At 42.0% G+C, this 23,225-nt stretch overlaps 1 protein-coding gene across 2 annotated transcripts in view; it reads right to left on the minus strand.

Annotated features, from left to right (window-relative positions):
* The window catches only part of LOC145360102 (cadherin-12-like), a 547,570-nt gene that overhangs the window by 135,177 nt on the left and 389,168 nt on the right, over nt 1–23,225 (minus strand). For both annotated transcript variants that reach the window (XM_080215073.1, XM_080215065.1), the window contains 2 exons: nt 16,326–16,445; nt 12,162–12,329 (listed from right to left, as the gene is read on the minus strand). In XM_080215073.1, coding sequence (XP_080071199.1) covers nt 12,162–12,329; nt 16,326–16,445 — 288 coding nt within the window. The remainder of the gene's footprint in view (nt 1–12,161; nt 12,330–16,325; nt 16,446–23,225) is intronic.

Here is a 23,225-nt window from a genome sequence, read left to right on the forward strand (position 1 = left end):
TATCCAAGAAAGCTTTTGTGATTGAAGTTCCTTTCTGTGACCAATGCATATGGTTACCAAGAGAACCGTGGGCTTTTTTTTAGAAAACAGTTGGATGCTAATAGCTTGATATCTGCAATGCAACAAATATATCGGTGAAAGAAAGTTTATGCTACACAGCTGGAGATTTCTAACAGAACACTCTTCCCGATCAACCTGCAATCAGCACAATCAAACTAGCAGTGAACAGAGGCATTGTCATGAATTAATCAACATGACATTTGGAGGGTTCAATAGCAAAAGTAATTTCAGTGATTGGTTTTACTGAGGGAAGATAACGCCATCTTTTTAATAAGTAGCAGCACATATATTAAATAAAGGTTAAAAATGTGGACCTGAATTAAACCAAAACTTTGTGGGGAAGCAAACAGTGGATGTCCTATACCAGAAACGTTCATTATTCAGAATGATATTTTATACAAAACTGGAGAGATTTCTTCATAATGTTAGCTGCTTGATATTGTTCTGACCAGGATATTAATTCTTGAGCAAATCAGTTCTCAGAAGGAAACTTGGCTTACAGGCAATACCCTCTTTTTTTCTCATATTCTGAATACTAGAAGAAAATATACTGATCTCAGCACAAAGAAGTCTAGCAACACTTTTGGGATTTTAAGAATTGAAAATGAAAGGTTTGTGAACAAGAAGAAAACAGAACTTAAGCACACAAAATTACAGTTACATTGTTAAAAATATCTTACAAGACATTGCTCCCAAAGGACTCCCTACTCGGTCAAATTCACAACTAAACACCTTTCGGGTAACACTCCCTTATATATTTTCAACAATAACAATCCATTAATATTAACCAACATAAAGCTGCTGTCACTTCAGTAAAGATAGGCCACAAGATTCCCTTTCACTCTGCTTTGGAAATCCAAGAAACTTTCAAAAACACTACCATTTCTTGGCAACTCCAAGTGTTTTCTGGCTTCGTTAAATGGCTAATTCAAACTTCCCCTTCTACCAGTCTGGAGCTGTTTCTCAGAGATCTTCCTCAAACAGCCAATCCCCAAGATCTCCACAGTATCTCTAAAATACCCTTTTCCCCGCCTTTCATTTTTGGTCCCATTCTTCTCACACCTCTAAAACTCAAATCCTTCCAAATATAAAATCTTTCATATTCCTAATTTGTCCTAACTTTGGAGGGTCAATAAAATTCAATTCACTCTCTTGTTTTACCCACAGAATTCCTGTATGATGCAAAATGTTCTTGGTCACTTCTGACCTACCAGTGATACTCAAACAAGCTTTCAACTGATCTAAACATGTAAATGTTAGATCCGACCCATTTGCACCTCAAAACCTACTAGAACATCTCATTAAAAATATACAAACCTTATACCTCTATCCTTTTGTGTCTTAAAACTCCCAGACAACCTGTCTTTAGTGATTTTTCTCCAGCTTAATAGTTCATTTACAGATACACAACCACCTTCACAGCACAGTGGCACAATGATTAGCACTGCTGCGCCACAGCTCCAGGGACCTGGGTTCGATTCCCGGCTTGGGTCACTGACCGTGTGGAGTTTGCACTTTCCCCCTGTGTCTGAATGGGTTTCCTCTGGGTGCTCCAGTTTCCTCCTACAGTCCAAAGATGTGCAGGTTAGATTGATTGGCCATGCTAAATTGCCCCTTAGTGCCCTGAGATGCATTAGTTACAGAGATTAGCAGGGTAAATATGCGGGTTTGCAGGGACAGAGCCTGGATGGGATTGTTGTAGTGTAGATTCAATGGGCCAAATGGCCCCCTTATGCACTGTGGGATTTCTATGATTCTTATTTCTATGAATAACAAGTCCTGGCAACATCCTTGTAAGTCTGTTCTGCCCTCTCTCCAGTTTAATAACATCTTTCCTACAGCAAGGCGACCAAAATTGAACACAGTACTCCAGGTGCGGCCTCACCAAAGTATTTTAAAACTGCAACATAACTTCTATACTCAATGCCCTGACTGGTGAAGGCCAGTATGCCAAAATCCTTCTTCACTGCCCTATTTACCTTTGACTCCAACTTTAGAGAACTGTGCACTTGAACTCCAAAATTCCTCTGTTCCACGATACTCCATAAATTCCAAAAATAATAATTTCTACATAAACCATGTAGGTGTGTTTAGTACTTTCTATACGTAATTGCCTGACAATAACCCAAAAATATAAAAATAACATCCATTTTCTCAATTTTGATGTTAATGAGTGTTTGGCCATAAATACTTTATTAAAATATGGCATCTTCTTGCTAACATAACATTTCTAGTAACTGTCTACACAAATCCAAGCCAGCCAATTGTGGAGTCTCTTGTTTACTACCATGGAAAACTGATCGGAGAAGTAATCAACACCGCCGCTGCCAAGTTTCACTTGCTTACTAATTATTTGCTCATTGATGCCCAGTTGGATTCTGTCTGGACATCTCAGGACCATTCGGCCCCACACCGCATTCTAGTCCTAATCCAATCATAAACCTAGAGCTGAATTCCAGTGGTGAGCTGACCTTAATGCCAAAGCAGTAATTGACCAAAGGTAACACCAAAGGGCTCCATTAAAGGAAGAAAGGGAGGGAAACTGTCGTGAATGTGCTCAGTAACCAGCAACACCGAGAACATGACAAAACTAACAGGCAGAAGCATTTGAAAAGGTATTTCACAGTCTTCCGGTAATGAGATTAGCAGACTTCAGATAGATCAGAAAAATACATCTTCATACTAATAGGAAACACCTTGCTTAGATGATTGAACCACCACAGGGAGGCATACACATGTTAATTTATTTTGGAGCCACAGAAACTGAGGGACAGACAGCAAACACACAACAAGAACTGTCAAAGGGGAAAATAGTATAATTGCGAACATTTGGGGAAGCAGATTCCACCTAGCAACTTGGGAGCCAGTTCTAGCTTATAGTCAAGAAGCAAGAATACAGAAACGTTTGTGGAAGCAGTTAAAAATCGATCTTTATTGAACTAAGAAGTGATATTTCCCAGAATAACTCCTCAATCACATACCGTGTAATAACTGTAAGTTGGCCTTTATTTATAGATCGATTGAAATGGAATTTGTTTGGGAACAGAGTTCAGATTTCTTATATATAGAGTCAACAACATGGAGACAGGCCCTTCGGCCCAAACTGGCCCATGCCGACCAAAATGCCCATCTAAGCTAATCCCATTTCCCTGCATTTGCTCCAAATCCCTCGAAACCTTTCCTATCCAAATATCTGTCCAAACGCCTTTTAAATATTCTCATTGTCCCTGCTTCAACCACTTCCTCCGGCAGCTCATTCCACATACATACCACCCTCTGTGTAAATAAATTGCTCCTCAGGATCCCATTAATTCTTTTCCCTCTCAACTTAAACCTACGCCTTCTAGTCCTCAATGCCCCAACCCTAGGAAAAGGACTGAGTGCATTCATCCTATCCATGCCTCTCGTGATCCTCTAGACCTCTATAAGATCACCCCTTAGTCTCCTATGCTCCAAAGAAAAAAGTCCCAGCTTGTCCAATTTATCCCTGTAATTCAGACTCGAGTGTCCTGGCAACATCCTTGTAAATCTCTTCTGCCCTCTCTCTAGTTCAATAACATCTTTCCTGTAGCAAGGCGACCAAAACTGAACACAATACTCCAGGTGCGGCCTCACCAAAGTATTTTAACTGTGCACTTGAACTCCAAAATTCCTCTGTTCCACGATACTCCCTAAAGTCCAAAAAGAATGATTTCTACATAAAACTTGTAGGTGAGTATACTACATTCTATACGTATCTGCCTGAGAATAATATAAACTCTACACAGCAGAAGGAGGCCATTCAGCCCATCAAGTCTGCACGATCAACAGTCCCACCCAGGCACTATCCCCGAAACCTCACGTATTTACCCTGCTAAACCTTTTAACATACACATCCTGGGACATTAAGGGTCAACTTAGCGTACCCAATCAACCTAACCTGCACATTTTTGGACTGTGGGAGGAAACCCACACAGATACAAGGAGAATGTGCAAATGCCACACAGACAGTGACCCAAACTGAGACTCGAACCAAAGTCCCTGGAGCTGTGAGGCAGCAATCCTAACCATTGTGTCACCATGCTGCCTTAGACCATTATAGTCCTGTTTGTGTATATGTCTTTCCTTATTGTAATAATTAGTCTTCAATAAGTGTTATGCTACAACCGCTCTGGTTACTTGCTCACCTGGTTTTCCATGTGATTCTTCGCACCTTTTTTGTAAACAACATTATGCACCACCACAAGCCAGTGTTCCAATCTGAAACAACATCAACCGAGTTCGTGCCAATAACAGTCAACAGCTTGAAGTGATATCTGTAGTATGACTGTAAGTCAGTCTTAAATAGAGTCCATTATAGAATCTTGTGCTAAGCCTGTACTGTACACAGTTAGTGTAATGTTCAATAAAAGTTACCAACAGTCTAGCCTCCAGCGGTAACTGAGTTCAGATCATGAAAAACCTCAATAAAGACATACAATGATGATAACAGAATATCTAGCACAAAAGAAGGTGGCTATACCTTTTGGAGGCTAATCATCTCAGCCCCAGGATATTGCTGCAGGAGTCCATCAGGTAGTGTGTTAACCAACAATATTCAGCTGCTTCATCAAGGAACTCCATACCAACCACCCCGCCCCCCACCCGCCCATAAGATCAGAAGCATTCCTTAATTATTCTACAATGTTCAATTACATTTACATGAGGCAATCTGCACAGCAAGACATGGATGACATTCAGGCATGGGCTAACAAGTAGCAAGAAGTGCCCTTGCCACACAGTGTCAGGCAATGATAATTCCCAACAAGAGAGAATCTTTGATAATGCCTTGGCATTTCTGTGGTTGAGTTCCTCAACATGCTAGGGGTCACCACTGACTGGGAACTCAATTGGAACAGCCGCATAAATGTTTTGGGTTCTAAAGTAGGTCAGAAGTTACTGAACTATTTGTGTTTAAATAATGACAGGGCCATTAACCTCATCATTAACTTGAAACAAACTTTGGCACGGTAATCCTTTTGTGCTGTTATCAGCTGGAAGTATTTCCTCTCATCTTGTTGCAGCTCATCATCAATCTGCTCTTGTTCCTTGATCTATATTTGTGTTCACATTATTCTAACTTGGTGAACATTTGGACTGTGGCAAATCATTATTGCACTTGCCTTTATCACTCCCTAGACTTCGAAAAAAATCAAGAGGCTAAAAATAATTAAAATCCAGTCTAATCATGACAAATAAATCAGTGATCCAATTGTTAGATTGACAAAAGGTGTTGTATTAATTAAAGCTACAATTTTCTGTTAGGTGAAGAAGCTGTTCCTTTTGCAACCACTTACATGACTTGAGTTTTGATTTATGAGATAATCTTGAAATAGTACAGAGAATGTCTATGACGTAACTTCAACCAAAAGTTGAGAAGTTATGTTGCAGTTGTTCAGGATATTGGTGAGGGCAGCACCTGGAATATTGTGTTCAGTTTTGGTCATCTTGCTATAAGAAAGATGTTATTAAACTGGAGAGAGTGAGAAGAGATTTACAAGGATGTTGCCAGGACTTGGAGGATTGAGGGAGAGATTGGAAAGGCTAGGACTTTTTCCTATGGCATATAGGAGACTGAGAGTTGATCTTACAGAGGTGTACGAGGCTCACGAGAGGCTTGGATAGGGTGAATGCACTCAGTCTTTTTTCCCCAGGGTTGGGGAAATCGAGAACTAGACAGCATAGGTTTAAGAGGTGAAAGAATAAATGGAACCCTGAGGAGCAACTTTTTTTTTACACAGAGGGTGGTAGGTATGTGAAATGAGCTGCTGGGGGAAATGGTTGAGGCAAGGACATTGACAACATTTAAAAGGCATTTGGACAAATACATGGATAGGAAAGAGGCTTATGGGCCAAATGCAGGCAAATGGGGTTAGCTTAGATGGGCATTTTGGTCAGCATGGACCAGTTTGGGCCAAAGAGCCTGTCTCCTGCTATTGATTCTATGATTCCTACATTTATTTAATTATAGCACATCTGATATGTAACATTATCACTATTATTTTCTGGATTATTTCATGCAGTGCAGTTTTCTCTAGCTGCCCAGTTATTACAGAAATTGGTGAACTCAGTGGCAGTAAATCCACTTCCCCACACAATCTTTCCACACAGCTAACGTCCGAGGAACCACACACGAGTGAATGCTTTAAAGAGGGAAATGAGAAAATAAGCAAAGAAACATGGGAGTAAAAAGGTTAAAGAACTATAGAAAAGTTACAGCACAGAAGGAGGCCATTCAGACCATCTTGTCCATGCTAACACCAGGACACCCAGGTACCTTTTCTAATCCCAGCTTCTTGCACCCTGCCCATAGCCCTGTACTTACAGCACTTAAAATGCAGATCCAGAAACTTTTTAGAAGAGTTGAGAGTCTCTGACCCCCACCATCAACTCGGGCAGTGAATTCCAGAGATCCACCACCCTCTATGTAAAAAAAAGCTTTTCCTCATGTCCCCCCCCCCGCCACTTATCTTGAATCTGTGTCCCCTGGTTTTAGAATTCTCCACCAAGTGAAATGATTTTATTTTGTCCACTCTGAGATGTTGGCCACTTGCCCATCAAGGCATTTCTCTCATTTTTGCGAATGGTTGCTGATTATGGTTGATGCAGTCTCAATGGGCCGGATGGTCTCCTTCTGCACTGTCAGGTTTCTATGACTCTATGAGGCTCCCTCAGTCCTCGTTGTCAGACAGCTTCCTGTGTCTGTTTGTTGCATGTCGGACGTTGCCCACCACAGTCCCCGTACCTTTGCCATGGCTTTCAATCCACTCACCACACAGACCACAAAACAAATCCACACGTTAAAAACTTTAGCATCTATTCAATGCTAAATTAAGCTTTAAACTCCACTGCTGCAATTGTATTTTGCGGTGAATTTTCCCATTCCGCCCACCATGGGAATCACAGGGGACAAGAGGTGGACCATGGAAAGGTCCGTCAACCTTGGGCAGGATTTTCCAGTTTCTGGCCAAGTGCAGGCAGAAAATCCTGCCCCTTGTCTTTAAAATCCTCTCCCTTGCCTTTGTTGCAGGACTGGTAATACGGAAGCCTGTGCTCATAGTCCACAGACACACTCAAATTCCATCATAGCAGTTTTCAATTTGAAATTCATCAATTAAACAAACCTAGAATGAAATGTTAATATCAGTAATGGCGACTGGGAGAACACTGGATAAAAGCAAATGACCGCAGGTGCTGAAATCTGAAACCAAAAGAGAAAATGCTGGAAAATCTCAGCAGGTCTGACAGCATTTGTAAGGAGAGAAAAGAGCTGATGTTTCTAGTCCAGATGATCCTTTGGGTCAAAGCTAAAAAAAAATACAGAAAGTGGGAGATGTTTATACTGCAGGGGGAGCGGACGAAAGATGAATCACAGTCACAGAAACCAGGGGAAAAGATTGCTAATAGCTGTCCACAGAGAGAATACAGGGTGTGAATGGCCAAACAGCAGGGATGCTGTAAACTTGATAGATGAAGATGTTGGGGATGGGAGTGGGAATGGGACAGAAGTAGAATGTAAAAAAGGTGGGTGGGGGGGTGTTGGGAGAGAAAAGATAAAGGAAGGGGATAAATTAGGGGGAAGGAAAGAGTGGGGGGAGCAGGGGAAGAAAAATGAAGGAAGACCATAAAGAAATAAAAAGGTAGAGAACAATTAAATAAATTTAATGACAACAACTGAGTTGTCATAAAAACACCCATGTAGGTCACTTAAATCATTTAGGAAAGGAAATCTGCCATCATCACCTACAACCTGGTTTTATGTGCAACTCCAGACTCACAGTAATGACCGACTCTTAACTGCCCTGTGAAATGATCTAGCTAGCCACAGGCAAGAATGGACATGAAAGCTGGCCTCGGTGGTGACACTCCCATGATGCGCGAATAATAATAAAAAGAACAAGTGCATTTTTGTGGATCAGCAGCTAATTCCTTGATTGATGTTGCCCCCACCAGTCGTAATACATTCACTGCTTTCCCTGATGTCTTTAGTTCAATCAGTACGAGGGATGGATTAGAACATCGAACATATGTTCTTTGGCCCTCAATGTTGTGCAGAGTTATGTCCAAACCCAAGATCAAGCTCTCCCACTCCCTATAATTCTTGTGTGCTCCATGTGCCTAGCCAATAACGGCTTGAAATTGTATGTGGAATGTTTCCAATTTCTAAAGATCAGGAAAGGACAACAAACTATATGGACTAACTAAGCCATGGGGAATCACTGATTATAACCAGTGTGTAAATTGTCCATCACTTGGAGACATAGAGACTCCTTGGATGAAAACTTTGCGTGATTTTAGTCTGCTAATTTACCTTGATTCTTTAAAAGGGTTTTTATTAATGACAGATCTGCCCTCCTCAACTGGCATGAGAGTCTAGACTTTGATAATGTCACTAGGCACTTGGGTAAGAGAGGTGTTTTTGGGATCAGCTTTTATCACACTTTTCCAAGTGCTGCAGTATTCCACGATGGTCAGGTTGACTGATGGATAACTGGCCTCTGATCCAAACACTTATCAAAGAGTAGATTCTTATTTTCAGATGAGAAGGGCAGGTCAGGCATTAAAAAATCATCTGAAGTTTTGTGGTAAATTATTTGAATAAATAAAACAGGCAATATCATTGATAACTTGCATTCCTTAAAGACTGTCTGTGCCTCATAAATAGGAGGGTATTGTGGCTGCAGCAGGTGTTAGGAGTTATTCTGCAACTGAATCAGACTTGGGAAAGAGAAATTAGCGACTCACTGAAGGAGAAAGCAGACTCTCAGGCTTTTGGACACTGCATTAGAGATCTTGACGGAGGAAACACAAAGGAGTAGAGATGTCCTGTACCCTCAGGGCTGGCAAGATATTCTCCAGAAACACAATGAGAAGACACTGGAAACATAGCCCTGATGACCAATGCGAGGAATATAATACAAGGACACGGATGCAATGCTGGAAGAGATTCAATAATCTCACATGAGTGCTTAAGGTCAGTGAATGCATCATCAAGTGCCATATTCTGCCAACTGTACCACTATCTTCATCCACTGTTCAATACACCATATCCCATCACTCACCTATTGACAATCACCAGCATTCAGAACTCATACATAACATTCAACTGCTTCACCTGACCTTTACACATGTATTATTGGTGCAAACTTCAAACTTACATCTCACAGCATACACACATTACCAGCCATTCACACCAACAGGTTATCTGGCACTTTGACATATTTCCCTCTGTCTTGGAGGAGAGAGTGACACACTGGCAGAGGAAACAGGAACTAAGAGGGCAGCATGGGGGCACAGTGGTCAGCAACGATGCCTCACAGCACCAGGGACCTGGGTTTGATTCTCGGCTTGGGTCACTGTTTGTGCAGAGTCTGCGCGTTCTCCCCATGTCTGCACAGAGGTTTCCTTCAGGTTCTCCAGTGTCCTCCCACACTGCGGGTTAGATGGAGTGCCCAGGCTGAATTACGCCTTAGAGTCAGGAGGATTAGCAGGGTAAGTAAGTGGGGTTACGGGGATAAAGCCTCAGTGGGATTGTTGCCAGTGTAGGCTCAATGGGCTGAATGGCCTCTTTGTGCACTGTATGGTTACTATGATTCTAAGAGGTTGGATGTGGGGAGGTGGGGATGAAGAGGTTTGGCATTATAAATTATGTACATAACCCACACAGGGGAGACTGTGCTGGATGATAATGTGGATATCGATATGTTGGCCTATATTGGAAGAACTATTGTCAAAAAAGTGATCCGCAGCAGGCTTGATGTTATTGAAGATGATGGTTTCCACATACTTCATCCTCCTTCTCTCATCCCACATCTCCATAATCCCATTAATTTATAAATTGCAGACGATGCAAACATGCACTTCTAACTTAGTGCTCTCCTTTTGGAACAGCTTTATCCTTGTCCCTTTTCATTAAGGACTGCAGCCTTCCCGGGCACTGGAGCAAGAACAGGGCAGCAATGAGAATGAAGATGAACTGCCACTCAATTCCACCAGCGCAGGGAGCAGAACTGCAGATGGTGTTGAGGATATGGCTGAGGCAGGGAATCTGCCAGCGGGGATACAGTGTGTGCAAGGACACTGTACTCAGGGCTGAGGCAGGATCAGTGAGGGGACGGGCTTGCCACAGAGGGACGCTGCACTCTGGCTCTGCTGCAAAGGACTCAGGCGGGGATTTTAATGAGTAAGGCTGCAGAAGGCAGTGAATAGCTTTACACCCCCAAATAATTGGTCGAGAGGAAAGCCCACCAAAAACCTGCATTCAATGTCAAACAACATGGAGGAGGCCAGCAGCACTCAGCACAGGGCTTTGAGCAAATGCCAGAGCCCATTCTTTCCCGTATATAATGGATAGTCAGCTCCACTTATCTACCTGTGGAGCTGACCATGCTGCAACTTCTGATGGCCGATGTCTTAGCTTCCATCGCAACGCAAGCAGCAGCCATCTAACATCCAAGTGCAGCAGTAGGAGCTCAGACTGCTGATTTCATGGAAACACAGGCATTTTTCATCTTGGCTATGGATGCCAGTACACAAAGAGGCTCGCAGGGCATCACGACCTTCCTGTCATCTGTTCACAAACTAATCTGCTCTGTAAAAACCTTCTACCGAGTTGGTCTTCTGCTGCCAGCCCTTCTCCCCATTTCCTCCTTCCTCTCCCAGCAGCCTGCCCTGCTCTGTGTGACCTCGGCTCATTCTCCCAGTGATTTCCAACGCCAAAAAGGAAACCCAACTACACAAACGTTGAGTCATCAAAATGGAAATTCAGCAGCAGCCAGATAGTTCCCTGTAAATATTAAACTGTTAACAAGTATGGAAAAACATCCAAATACTTAGAATTGCAACAATAGCCAGCAGTATTCATTCAGTAACTAATCTGCAAGGGTTGGAGATCTCTTTTGGATGTTGCTTTATCCAAGGAGGGTCCTTTATGGCATTGAACATGTGTTCAGCTGTGGGAGAGTGTGAGAGGGCAGGGAATGGCGCACAGAGCTCCCAATGGCAGCGCTGGTGTCAACTCAGTGTTTGATTAAGATTATAATCTGCTTCCCCTGCACATTTCTGACAGATGCTGAGTGCATGTGCCTTTCTGTAAATGACATCTGGTATTCTTTATTTCAAGGCTGCGCTTGTAAACTTTGCACATCAGTTTACAACTTTCAAGGGTCTTGTGGCACTCCAAAACAGGCTTTACCAAGACCAGTTTGAAACCACCCCCCTCCCCACCAAAGTCATAGTCCATTTTGTATCTACAATGCCACTGTAGTTAAACTGCAAGGCTAGAAGTAAGACATTACTTTCACAAACTTCTGTAGCTAAGAACAACAGGAGTGAAGAATGCAAAAAGTGTGAATTACAATAGTTGTGCATTTTTAAAATCTAATAAAATCATTTGGAAAGCAGTTCAATTGTGTTCCTAGATACGCAACATGTTTGCCTTTCTCACCCCCCCACCCCCCCTTTACCTCTGTAATCAATAAATGTTATCACATGACAATTGCGTTCTGAAAACATACAAACAACAGCCCAGATATTTCTAATATTTTCAGAGCAGTGTGACCTGTGAAAGGCTAACAATATCTCCTTGACAGAGTCATTGAGGTTTATAGCATGAAAACAGGGCCTTAGGCCCAACTTGTCCATGCCACCCAGTTTTTAACCACTAAGCCACTCCCAATTGCCTACATTTGCCCATATCCGTCTATACCCATCTTACCCACGTAACTGTCTAAATGCTTTTTAAAAGACAAAATTATACCCACCTCTACTACTGCCTCTGGCAGCTCGTTCCCAAAACAGAAATAGTTTTGCAACTCAAATAAGTGGTGTTAATTTTACCTTGGACAACAACCCCTAACTCACAAGCCTGGGTCCGTGAGACAAACAGATAATGGCAGTAAATAAGTAGCCTGATAACAAACTTCACAAATAAAGAAACATTATCCCAAAAACTTACACAAATTCAGGAAAGTTTCCCGTGGTAACTGTTTGCCCACTGCTTCTATTTCCCATGTCGCAGAAGTGAAAATCATAAGTCAAACATTGTTCTTTGTGAACTGATGAAAGGCAGCGGGAGAACTTACTTTTGGCAAACCTTGGTGGGTTGTCATTGACATCAGTGAGAGTGATATTGACTGTTGTCGTTCCTGCTAAACCTCCCATTTGTCCACCCATGTCTTTGGCCTGAATGATGACTTGGTAATCCTCTTTCACCTCCCTGTCCATGTTTGACAAGGCCGTCCTGATGACACCTAAATATGCAACAGAGTGAAGAAATAAAGTATTTTCCATTATTGTGAAGTTTGTAAGTAATGACACAATCAATAAAACACAGGATGGACTCACAGACTAGCCTTTCAGTGTAACATACCACCTACCTCGCAGTATGGATATTCAATTCCAACCTATTCAGATGGTTGGGTGAATGACGGGAAATCATTACTTGGGGAATAAACAATTAGTCACCATTTGTAAATTGCAAAGAGGCTGTGATTTCAGTGCTGCACTTGTAACATTGCTTTTAGTTTCTCTTTACCTTATTGGTGTTTTCAATTGGTGTTACATTGAAGAAACCAACAACAGCTTATACTTACGGAACGCCTTTGACCTGGTAACATCTCCCCAGGTACTTGACAAGAAAATTATTAAATCTGACACCAAGCCACGTGAGGCAGCAACATTAGCACAGCTTAGTCAGAGAGGTGAGTTTAAAGGAACATGTCGATGGAGAGAGAGATTGAGGCAGAGAGATTTAAACTCCAGAGCTTAGGACTAAGTCAGCTGAAGGCACAACCATCAGTAATAGAGCCAGGAGCTTCAAGCAAAAAAAATCAGGAATGCAAAAGAGATAGAACTGGGAGGGAGCACAGAAATTTACACGAGTTGTAAATCTGGAGGACGATCGAGATTGGGATAGGCTTAAGACTAAGACTAAGACGACTAAAACAAGGATGATTATTTTAAAATTATACATAAGGTGTAAAATAAATCTACTCCCTTGGTTAGAAAGTTTGCTTATATTTTAGACAAGTCTTTCTATCCAGTACCAAGTTTTCATTGAACAGCTTATTTTGAATAACTAATAAATGGCTCGGTATGAACGGAACATCATCCTTTGCCACAACGACTGAAAGCACTCCCACAGAACTTTCATCATCAGAACCAAAAACGCAAGGAGAAGATGAACAGGCAACATCCTGCCAGGTATTCCAACAAAATCCCGAGCCTAAACTGAAGGTAGCTCAAGAAAATCTGCTAAACAGAGGATCTGTCCTGGTCAGTAAGAAAATGTAATAAATACCATCTCTGGTGAATTGGGCTCTCTTACATAATATATTTAGCTGTGGGCTTACTAATTTCCCACTGTGCCCATTAATTACCTCAAGTATTACCCTGAAAATGTATTATTATATCAATAAGCCACAAACCTAGTTTTCAATTTCTTGTTCAATGACTCTTTGACATTGTAATTATTGCAAATACAATACTTTTCGTTTTGAAACATCCTCAGAAGGAAGGCACAGTTAGTGTTAGATTCCTCGGGTGAAACACTTCTCCACCTTGTTAAATGGGGAAGTCATGTGGCCAATTGGAACCTATTGTTTGGCACAGGAAGTGACAGAGGAGAGGATGGATGTGATGCGATAAACATTTCCACGACCAAGTTGTCTTGCTGACGCATAAACATTCTGGGGGTGAAATTGGTCTGTGCCAGTGTGAAACAAGCTTGGTGCAAATCTGCAATCTGTCGCACACTACGCCAGCTTTTATTTTCCACTGACTTGGAAAATAATGCCAGGGATTTCAAACCAATCAGTTAAAATGGCATTGAGACGAGGAAATACATCTCCAAGAAAAGTTTGAACCAGAACCCACAACAGTCTGTTTCAGATTAGAAAGTGCCATCTATTGGGGCAAAGCTTTGCAAAATTCCACATTGTTGATAAAGTATGATGGAAATTGGTGCTAAGGTACTCCGAAAGAAGTTATTGCCGCCCATTGTGTGATGCCCACAGAAACATGCAAATCTTTTTTGAGAGTTTTTGTTCAAATGGGGCAGAATTTCTTTTCAATCTATAGTGTACAAGTTCACTTAATTGCTTAGTCCATTTACTTATTTTAAGGAGATGGGGATATATTACACATATCATCTTAAATACACTTTTGAGGGGAATTTTCCTGTCCTGCCCACCATGGGAATCATAGGAGTGGGGGGAAGCGGACCACGCAATGGTCCATTAGCCTCGGATGGGATTTTCCGGTTTTGGGGTGAGGCGGCTGGAAAATCCCACCCTTTGACTTTACAATTGAGAAATAAATGTTGAAATAAGTTTGAAAATGATGTGCATTAGTTAATAACATCTTTAGCCAAACATATCACTAATTACTGATGGACTCCTTGCCAGTGGTCTGTTTGTATCAGCAGGTTATAGGGCATGAGTTTTACTCTTTGCTCCATGACAACTATTATTAATTAATCAATCCAGGACAATTAAGTTTGGAATGTGATTACGGAGTTGCTTTGAGAATCAACGGTCTCATTGGTCATCCATGAGGATAAGGTGGTGCTATAGTGATAATGTCTCTGGGCTAGCAATCAAAACATCTCTAGGCTAATGTTCTGGAGACACAAGTGAAATTTAAATTCAAATACTAAATCTGGATTTAAAAGCTGGAATCAGTAATGATCATGGAACCATTGTAGACTGTCATAAAAACACACCAGATTTATTAATATCCTGTAGGGGAGGAAATCTGCTGTCCTTACCAGGTCTGGCCAACATTTGACTCCAGACTCATGGCAATATTAAATGGTCTAGCTAGCCATTCAGTTGTATAAAACTGCTACTAAGGGTGGAATTCTCCAACCCTCCACTTCCCATTGATGGGATCTTCAGCTCCCACCAAAGTGGATCCCTTTTGCCGGTATCCCAGTGATGGAACAGGTGAGGAATGTAAGTCACCACCAAATTCACCAGGGCCAGAAATCCTGTCAGCGGTGAATAGCAAGCTGCTTCTGCCACAGGGAAACCCTTCCTAACAGCACTGTGGGTGTATCTACAACACATGGTTCAATACTGTCTACCAACCCAATAACTGCTTGTCTAGCCAGTGATGCTTATGCCCATGAATGATTGAAAAAAAGCTCAGATGAAAGCTCACTATTCTGAAATGTTACCCTTTTTCTCTGCAGTAGCTGCGTGCCCTGCTAAGTATTTCCAGAATTTCCTTTCTTTTTTATTTCAGGTTTTGTGTTGTAGTAATAATGTTTTATCCAGAACACAGTTTGCAAAAATAAAAATACTGTGGAAGAGAATGAATGAACTGTATCTTTCAAGACCATGTAAAACTTCAACAAAAACAGCTTTATTCAACATGTATGAAGGAGAACAGAACTTGTGGCTGTAACTATAACTTGTTTCTGAGCTGCTCTACTGAGCATTGGTTCTTACAGGTTCTTATACCTCTTTATTTACATTACAAAGATTATATGTATAACAAGTCATCATACTGTTACTTTGAATTAGTTACATTTTTATTTTTGACTACATCGTACAGTTCCATTGTCTGGTGTGCTTTAGATTAAATCATTTTCTGGACATCTCTTGTCTACAAGTGTTGTGCTTGTCAAACTGATTTTGAATGGGTGTTAATTATACATCTCCTGGATATTAAATTAAGTTTTCAGAGGCATAATGGTTCTCCTCCCTGGAGCCTATCAATTCTCATATGGTTGTTGTAACCTTAGAGCAATACCACCTGGGGTATGACTGTTTTAGTGCCATTTGAGATGTAGTTATTTGTATTTTGTTCTGTCTGCCTGCATTGAGTGTGGATACTACAGTGCTACCTGCTTAACCCTTTCTATACATTTCTCTCCTACTACAGCCCACACTTCCTGGATTTTGCCCTACTACAAATATTGTACTAACATGTGATGATTATTAATGAGTGAGATGATGCTGAGGGCAATGGGGATTCCCATCATAGAAAGTTTCTGCACCTTCTGAGAAATCAGAAACTGCACAAAAGGCTGCAAACAAGGATACAGAATCTCTGTCTATTTTCTGGCCTTTGTGTTATACACTCACTGCTTTAACATATTAGTGCTTTGGAAAGTAAGGTGAAAGAACGAGCGTGTGTTTCGGTAACACCCTCGTAACCTTAGGTTACTCAACCTTTTTACAGCCAACAAAGCACACTTCACCAATGCTCCCTCTCTACAATTCAGACAGAAAATCACTTACCTGTTTTGGGATCCACGGAAAAGTATGGCTGTCCCTGCAGGATACTGTACACTACCCTGGCACTGTTTCCATACGTCGGGTCATCAGCATCTGTAGCTGTTATCTGAAGCACAAAGGAACCTGCAAACAGTAAATATTTCCAAAAGGTTAACCTGCTGTGTTCTCTAAATTTGGCTGTATGTTAGTTTCCTAACTCCATCTATCTGTACTGAGTATCCGATGTAAACTTTCTGTGGCACCATATCCTTCTATACCCTGGGGATCATGAAAAGAAAAAATCTTTAATTAAAAATGATTTATTGCGTTAGTAATTTTTGTGAGAGGGAATTTCACACTTCTGCAACATTTTACATGAATAAGTGATTTCAAACCTCTCTGCTGATTGGCCTCTCTCTTATTTAAAGATCATGTCTGCTCATCCTGGACACTTGCACCCGCAGAGATAAAGCAATCTTTCCATCTAATCAATTCCTTTCAAAATATAAAAATCTTCAATCAAATCACCCCTTTTACATTCCAGGAAATACAGGCCAGGTTAATGGAATCTCTGCTCATAATCTAACCCCTGGGGTCTTGGTAACATTCTGGTGAGTCTACATTGGCCAATATACTCTTCCTAATGGGGCATTGCCCACAATTGGACAGATGTGGTCTAACCAGAGCCTTGTACAGCTACAGCATTATTTACTAAAAGCATCATCCCCGTATTGGTGTAATAGTGAAAGGAATCTGATACTTGGGGTGGGGAAAGGCTGATACTTGATGCACTGAAAAATAGTTGATGAAAAAGCATGGATGTGAATATTGAATAACATGATGGCAAAGATCAACTAGATAGTCAACATCTTTTCCCAAAGGTAGGGGACTCTAAAACTAGAGGGCATAGGTTTAAGGTGAAAGGGGACATATATAAAAGGGTTCGGAGGGGCAGAGGGTGTTGAGTGTCTGGAACAAGCTGCCGGAGATAGTAGTAGAGGTGGGTACAATTTTGTCTTTTAAAAGCGTTTAGACTGTTACATGGGTAAGATGGGTATAGAGGGATATGGGTCAAATGTGGGCAATTAGGACAAACTTAGTGGTTAAACAAAAAATTGGGCCATGCTGTAAACCCCTTTGATTGTGTGTGTGCTACAGCGGGATATATTCTTCAACAGATTTACAGCATGCATCCAGGCACATACCAGCCCAAGATATCAGTGTCATCCTAAATTGCTTGTTTACTGTGGCAAAATGTTTTGTTTTATTCTCATTCATTTCAACTGTGGTCTCAGTTCCTCTTTCAATTTAAGGATTATTCCATGCTTGGTTTCCAGATTTTAAATACTGCGGAATAGGTTCCGGTAAATATTCCCCTCCATGCTGCCCAGCTGTAATTGTAATTCTTTATGGTCCAGAGGACGACCCTTCGCTGAAAAGTGAATAATTGGTTGTAATCGTACTCCGTGTGACGCTTAAACCCAATTGATGGGAGACGGCCTTTGCCAGGGAATCCCCCCAACATTCCCCCAGAGGGATAAGTTTGGAATGTGACTCAGAGTGCACTATAACGTCAGCTTCAATGAACTGCAATGCCAAAGTTGGAACGGGAATATCCCTGTCATTGTCCAGTTCGGGCTCAAATAGCCGTGCTCCTGATTTAACTTCCAACTTTAATCAATAAACAAAGGAAAGCTGCATTAAATTCTGATTGGGTGCAACTGAAAAATAAATGGTTGTAAATTTACATAAATACAAGTTATATATACTCAAATCCACTGTGATATAGACAACCGATGGATCTATTAATTTAACCTAATGGCACAAGTGACATTCCACTCAAGTACTACACACATCTACAATTTGTTTTTGAGCATTTATCTCCAATATGCACGACAAAATAGATCATGCAAAGTGTGATGTAGTATCGCTTACAATCAGATATAGTTCTGAACTATTAATATCTATAATTTAACTGGCAGGATTATTGGGCTGAAGTTAAATGAGAATAAAATTGGGATAATGAGATATGCTTCATGCGAATGAAATATATGAGCAATTCTTGATGACTACTCATCCATTAGAGCACAGCAGAATCGCATGTTCACCGATCTGTGAACCAAGCTGGCAGAAGATTGACAGAAAAGAAATAACAAACCAAACTGTAAAGAAGTGAAAAGGCGACTCAGTTGAATGATGGTAGTTCAGGAATCATAGAGTTATAGAGGTTTACAGCATGGAAACAGGCCCTTCAGCCCAACTTGTCCATGCCAACTCTTTTTTTTAAAACCTCTAAACTAATCCCAATTGCCCGCATTTGGCCCATATCCCTCTATATCCATCTTACCCATGTAACTGCCTAAATGCTTTTTAAAAGACAAAATTCTACCCATCACTACTACTACCTCTGGCAGCTTGTTCCAGACACTCACCATCTTCTGTGTGAAAAAACTGCCCCTCTGGGTACTTTTGTATCTCTTCGCTCTCACCTTAAACTTGTGCCCTCTAATTTAAACTCCCCTACATTTGGGAAAAGATATTGACTATCGAGCTGATCTGTGCCCCTCGTTATTTTATAGATCTCTATAAGATCACTCCTCAGTCCCCAACGCTCCAAGGCAAAAAAGTCCCAGTCTACCCAGCTTCTCCTTACCATTCAATTGAAAAAGGGGACATAGAACCAGCTAACCCCTTGAGTCTGTTTTGCCATGTAGTGAGAATAACTCATTAGTTTCTGCTCCGTATCCCTTAACATCTTTAGCCAATAAAAATCTACCAAATCTGACATTAAGGGTTGATCCATGAGGCGCCAATGGTACCTGCCTCTCTCTGTATAGACATTTCTTCTACATTTTACTTCCAAAATGTCTTTCTCTCATTTTTTGACCTAGATGCAGATTCCCCAACTACTGGAAATAGTTTTTCCCAATCTACCTTGCCAGTCAGCCATTGAAAACATCTGTTAATCACCCCTTAACCTTTGAAATTCCAGGCAATATCTCTGTAGCTTATGTGTCAACCCACAGAATGTGCGCTGCAGCGCCTCAAGAAGGCAACTCACCATCACATTCTCAAGGGCAAGTAGGGATAGACAATAAGTGCTGGCCAGCCAGCAATGCCCATGTCCCATGAATAAATAATTTTTAAAAAGCTTTCCTTATAGCTTAACTCCTGAAGCCCAGGATCACTTTAGCACATCTATGCTGTACTTCCTTCAAGATGACTATGCGCTTCCCAAGGTCTGTTGTCCCTAGAATTAATGCTCATTTTCCTATGTGTAGAAGTCTGTGGTGCAGTTATTTCAATAATGCATCAATTAAGGATCTGAAGCATTGATGCCAGAGGCGACACAGGAATAATGGGATCTCGAGGCAGGCTGCAGATCAAAAGGATAAAAGCTACACTGAACAATATTCACTTTTGCTGTAAATTGGCCCAGTTGGCAGATGCTGATTCTGCCAGCAATCCTCAGCAAGAGACTGGGGCCAGTCTAGTGGCTGTTAGCCCCCATTATAACATCACTGAGCTGCGATTACTGAACAATTCTCAATGACCATTTGCTGACCAGACAAGGAGCCAGAAAACTGGCAACTCCTCTGTGGAGGCAAGCTGGAGACAGATCGTTAAATGTGGCAGACAGTAATTATGAGGGGACACAGAGTGCAGGAAGACTTTTGCAGGAGGCAAGGCGAGCACTTACGAATACTTGGCCTTATGAACAATCAGTGTGGTGGATGTTTAGCTGGCTTTTGTGTTGTCATTATAATCCCACTCAGAGGAACTGTTTCGGGTGCAGTTTGCAGAGTACGTTCAGTATCAGAGCATCGAGTCCGTGTCCCCCAGATGACACTGAAATTTGACGAGCCTTTCCAAACTGTTTCCCAGACAAGAAAAGTGGCATTCTGGTTACCTATTTCCATGAAGGCTGGACCTTTTCTTTTATTAATTTGGCTGGCTGGCGAGAATTTATTGCCCGTCCCTAGTTGCTGTGTAGGGCAGTTGAGAATCAACTATATTGCTGTGGCTCTGGAGCCACATGTCGGCCAGGCTAGGTAAGGACAGCAGATTTCCTTCCCTAAAGAACACTAGTGAACCAGATAAGATTTTCTGACAGTCGACAATAGTTTCATGGCCATCAATGGATTCTTAATTCCAGATATATTTTATTGAATTCAAATTCCACCAACTGTCGTGGTGGGATTCGAACCCAGGTCCCCAGAAGATTAGTTAAGTTTCTGGATTAACAGTCTAGCGATAATATCACTAGGCCATTGACTCCTTGCTGGAGTTGGGGGGGCGGTGAAGGCGCAAGGGTGGGGGATCATCTCCAGATACAGCGTTACAGTTTTTGGGAATGCAAATACCCTTTCCTTTCCTAAGGTTTTGATTATTGGCCCCATTCCAAGACAAATTGGTTTGTTTGATCAGAGTTGAAAAATAGCAACAATTATGTAATCAATGAAATCGAAAATAAGAGACACTCAATTTGGGGCATTGAGTACAGACTAATTTGCAGCTAAATGGGTAGCTCTGTCATCTCTGTACTCGGACCATGTCTGAGACCTGTGTGCCTTTGATAAAAAGCTGGAAAGCATGACGTTGTAAACTAGTGAGTACTTCATGATTATTTAACCTATTTCCAGAAACAATTAACAGGACTGCATGAGAAGCTTTCTTCCCTCAAGTTCCTCAGTGTGATCTGATATCATTTGACATCACTGATGATGCACTGGAGCTGTCAGTTTAATAATTATTCACATTTATATACACAGTCTCTGCCTCAGAAAGTTCTGGATTAATGCTCTCTCCAGGGAAGTGGGCTGGGAATTTCCAGCTGCACTCACTCCAAGATCGGAAAACCTGATCCGAGATCAGTGGACCTTTCCATGGTCTGTGTCCTTCCCACTGCAATTCCCGTGGTGGGTGGAATGGGAAAGTTCCACCCTTGGGGCAGGAGTTTCTGTTTTGGATCAGGATTAAACATGGATCCTGAGCGAGCAGCTGGTTACAAGTAACCAAATCTCCTTTGGCCGGATTGGCCAATTCGTGGCTTTCAAGTCATTTTCATCAACCAATTAGGTACAGTTGTAGGGCCAGAGAGACAAAAGGAGATTTGCCAGCCTGGCAGGAAGTGCAGTCCACTGTTTGAGGAGGTGAGGAGGTGAGGGGAGGTGAGGAGGTGGCGGGGGGGAGAGGAGGGGAGATGAGGTAGGGAGGAAAAGGGTGGGGGGGGAGCGGGCAGGACAGGAGGGGGGGGTGCAGGCAGAGGGGATGCAGGCGGAGAGGGAATGAGGGAGGGGATGCAGGTGAAAAGGGGCACAGGCGAATGGGGGGGAAAGGGTGAAGGGGGGGAGAAAAGGATGAAGGGGGGAAAGGGTGAAGGGGGAGAAGGGGAGGGTGGATGGCGGGGGGGGCAAGGCAGAGGGGGAATGGGGAGAAGGTGGGGGGGGAGGCAGGGAGGAGGTGGAGATGGGGAGGCGGGGGGAAGGGGGAGAAGGCTGGGGGGAAGGCGGAGGAGAGAGGCACAGGAGGAGGCAGAGGGAGGAAGGAAGAGGGGCGGAGGAAGGAAGAGGGGCAGAGGAAGGCCTGCTGGTAAACAGAAAAATTCCACTCATCCTTTGATCAATGGCCTTAATTGGCCTTTTAATTATTCCAGTGACCCACCAGAGAAATCAGGACAGTGGACAGGGTATTAACGCATTTGTCAGGAAATTCCAATCCTGTGTACCTCTATTCTCATCCTCACTGTCAGGCCAAAATCCTGTCCCTAAATATAAAGATATAAGCTGGCACTTCAGTGTGGTACTGAGGGAGTGTTGCAGTGTTTGATGAGATATTACACCTAGACTTTGTCTGCCCTCTCCGGTGGCCATCAAAAATTCCCCAGCATGACTTCAGGAAAAGGCTGGGAATGATCCTTGGAATCGGGGGGAATCATTGTACCATAGAATCCCTACGGTGCAGAAGGAGGCCACCGAGTCTGCGCTGACTCAGCCCACTGTTGTCCTATTCCCATAACCCCGTTAACCCCTCTAACCGAAACATCCTGGGACAATTTACCATGGCCAATCCACCTAACCTACACATTTTTGGAGTGGGGGAGGAAACCGGAGCACCTGAAGGAAATCAGGGGAGAAGGTGCAAACTCCATGCAGACAGTGACCCGAGGCAGGAATTGAACCCAGGTCCCTGTGAGGCAGCAGTGCTAACCACTGCTGAATATTTACCCTTCAAAACAAATAACCATCATAAAAAAAAGCATTATTTGGTCATCACAGGAATGTTAAACTGGAAATGCAGTTTTCTATGGAAATAGAAACCAAGTGATACACAAAGTCATTGTACCGTGCGTTGGTGAGAAAGTGTAATTCCTGTGCAGTGTAAGTGGGTGCAGAGGGAACTGGACTGAATAAAATGACAGTAGGAGACGTGAAAAGTGCTGCTTTGCTCCCAATGACTTTGGGTGATTCTTCTTTCTTTCTGCCTGACTAAATTTGGAACAAAAACCAGATGGAACATTTAATTTGAAGTATCAGAGTGCAGCAATATTTTTCAATCCATTACCCCTGGAACATATTTCCTCTCAGAAACTTGCCTTTAATTGAGACAAGGGGCGATCTAAAATGCAGACTAAATATCAATTACATAAAACTATGTGACAACCTCATGGACAAGTAATAAACATTTCAGGGTTACATGGTCTTAACAGCCAACTGTTTCAAACAAAACCATCAAAAGCAATTTTGTCTCATCTGAAGTGGTTATTTATTTATTGCAACTTTCCTTAATATTCACTACAATTGGCCTCATTGGAAATAAAACTAGTGATCCAATATTGGTTTATCTTTCATGACTAAAATACCAAAATCTTGTGAAAATGAAGTGCCATCTCTATCACACCATCTTCAAACATTAAATTTGATT

Source organism: Carcharhinus amblyrhynchos, chromosome 2 (assembly GCF_965287045.1).
Source record: "Carcharhinus amblyrhynchos chromosome 2, sCarAmb.v2.hapA, whole genome shotgun sequence".
Classification (NCBI taxonomy): domain Eukaryota; kingdom Metazoa; phylum Chordata; class Chondrichthyes; order Carcharhiniformes; family Carcharhinidae; genus Carcharhinus; species Carcharhinus amblyrhynchos.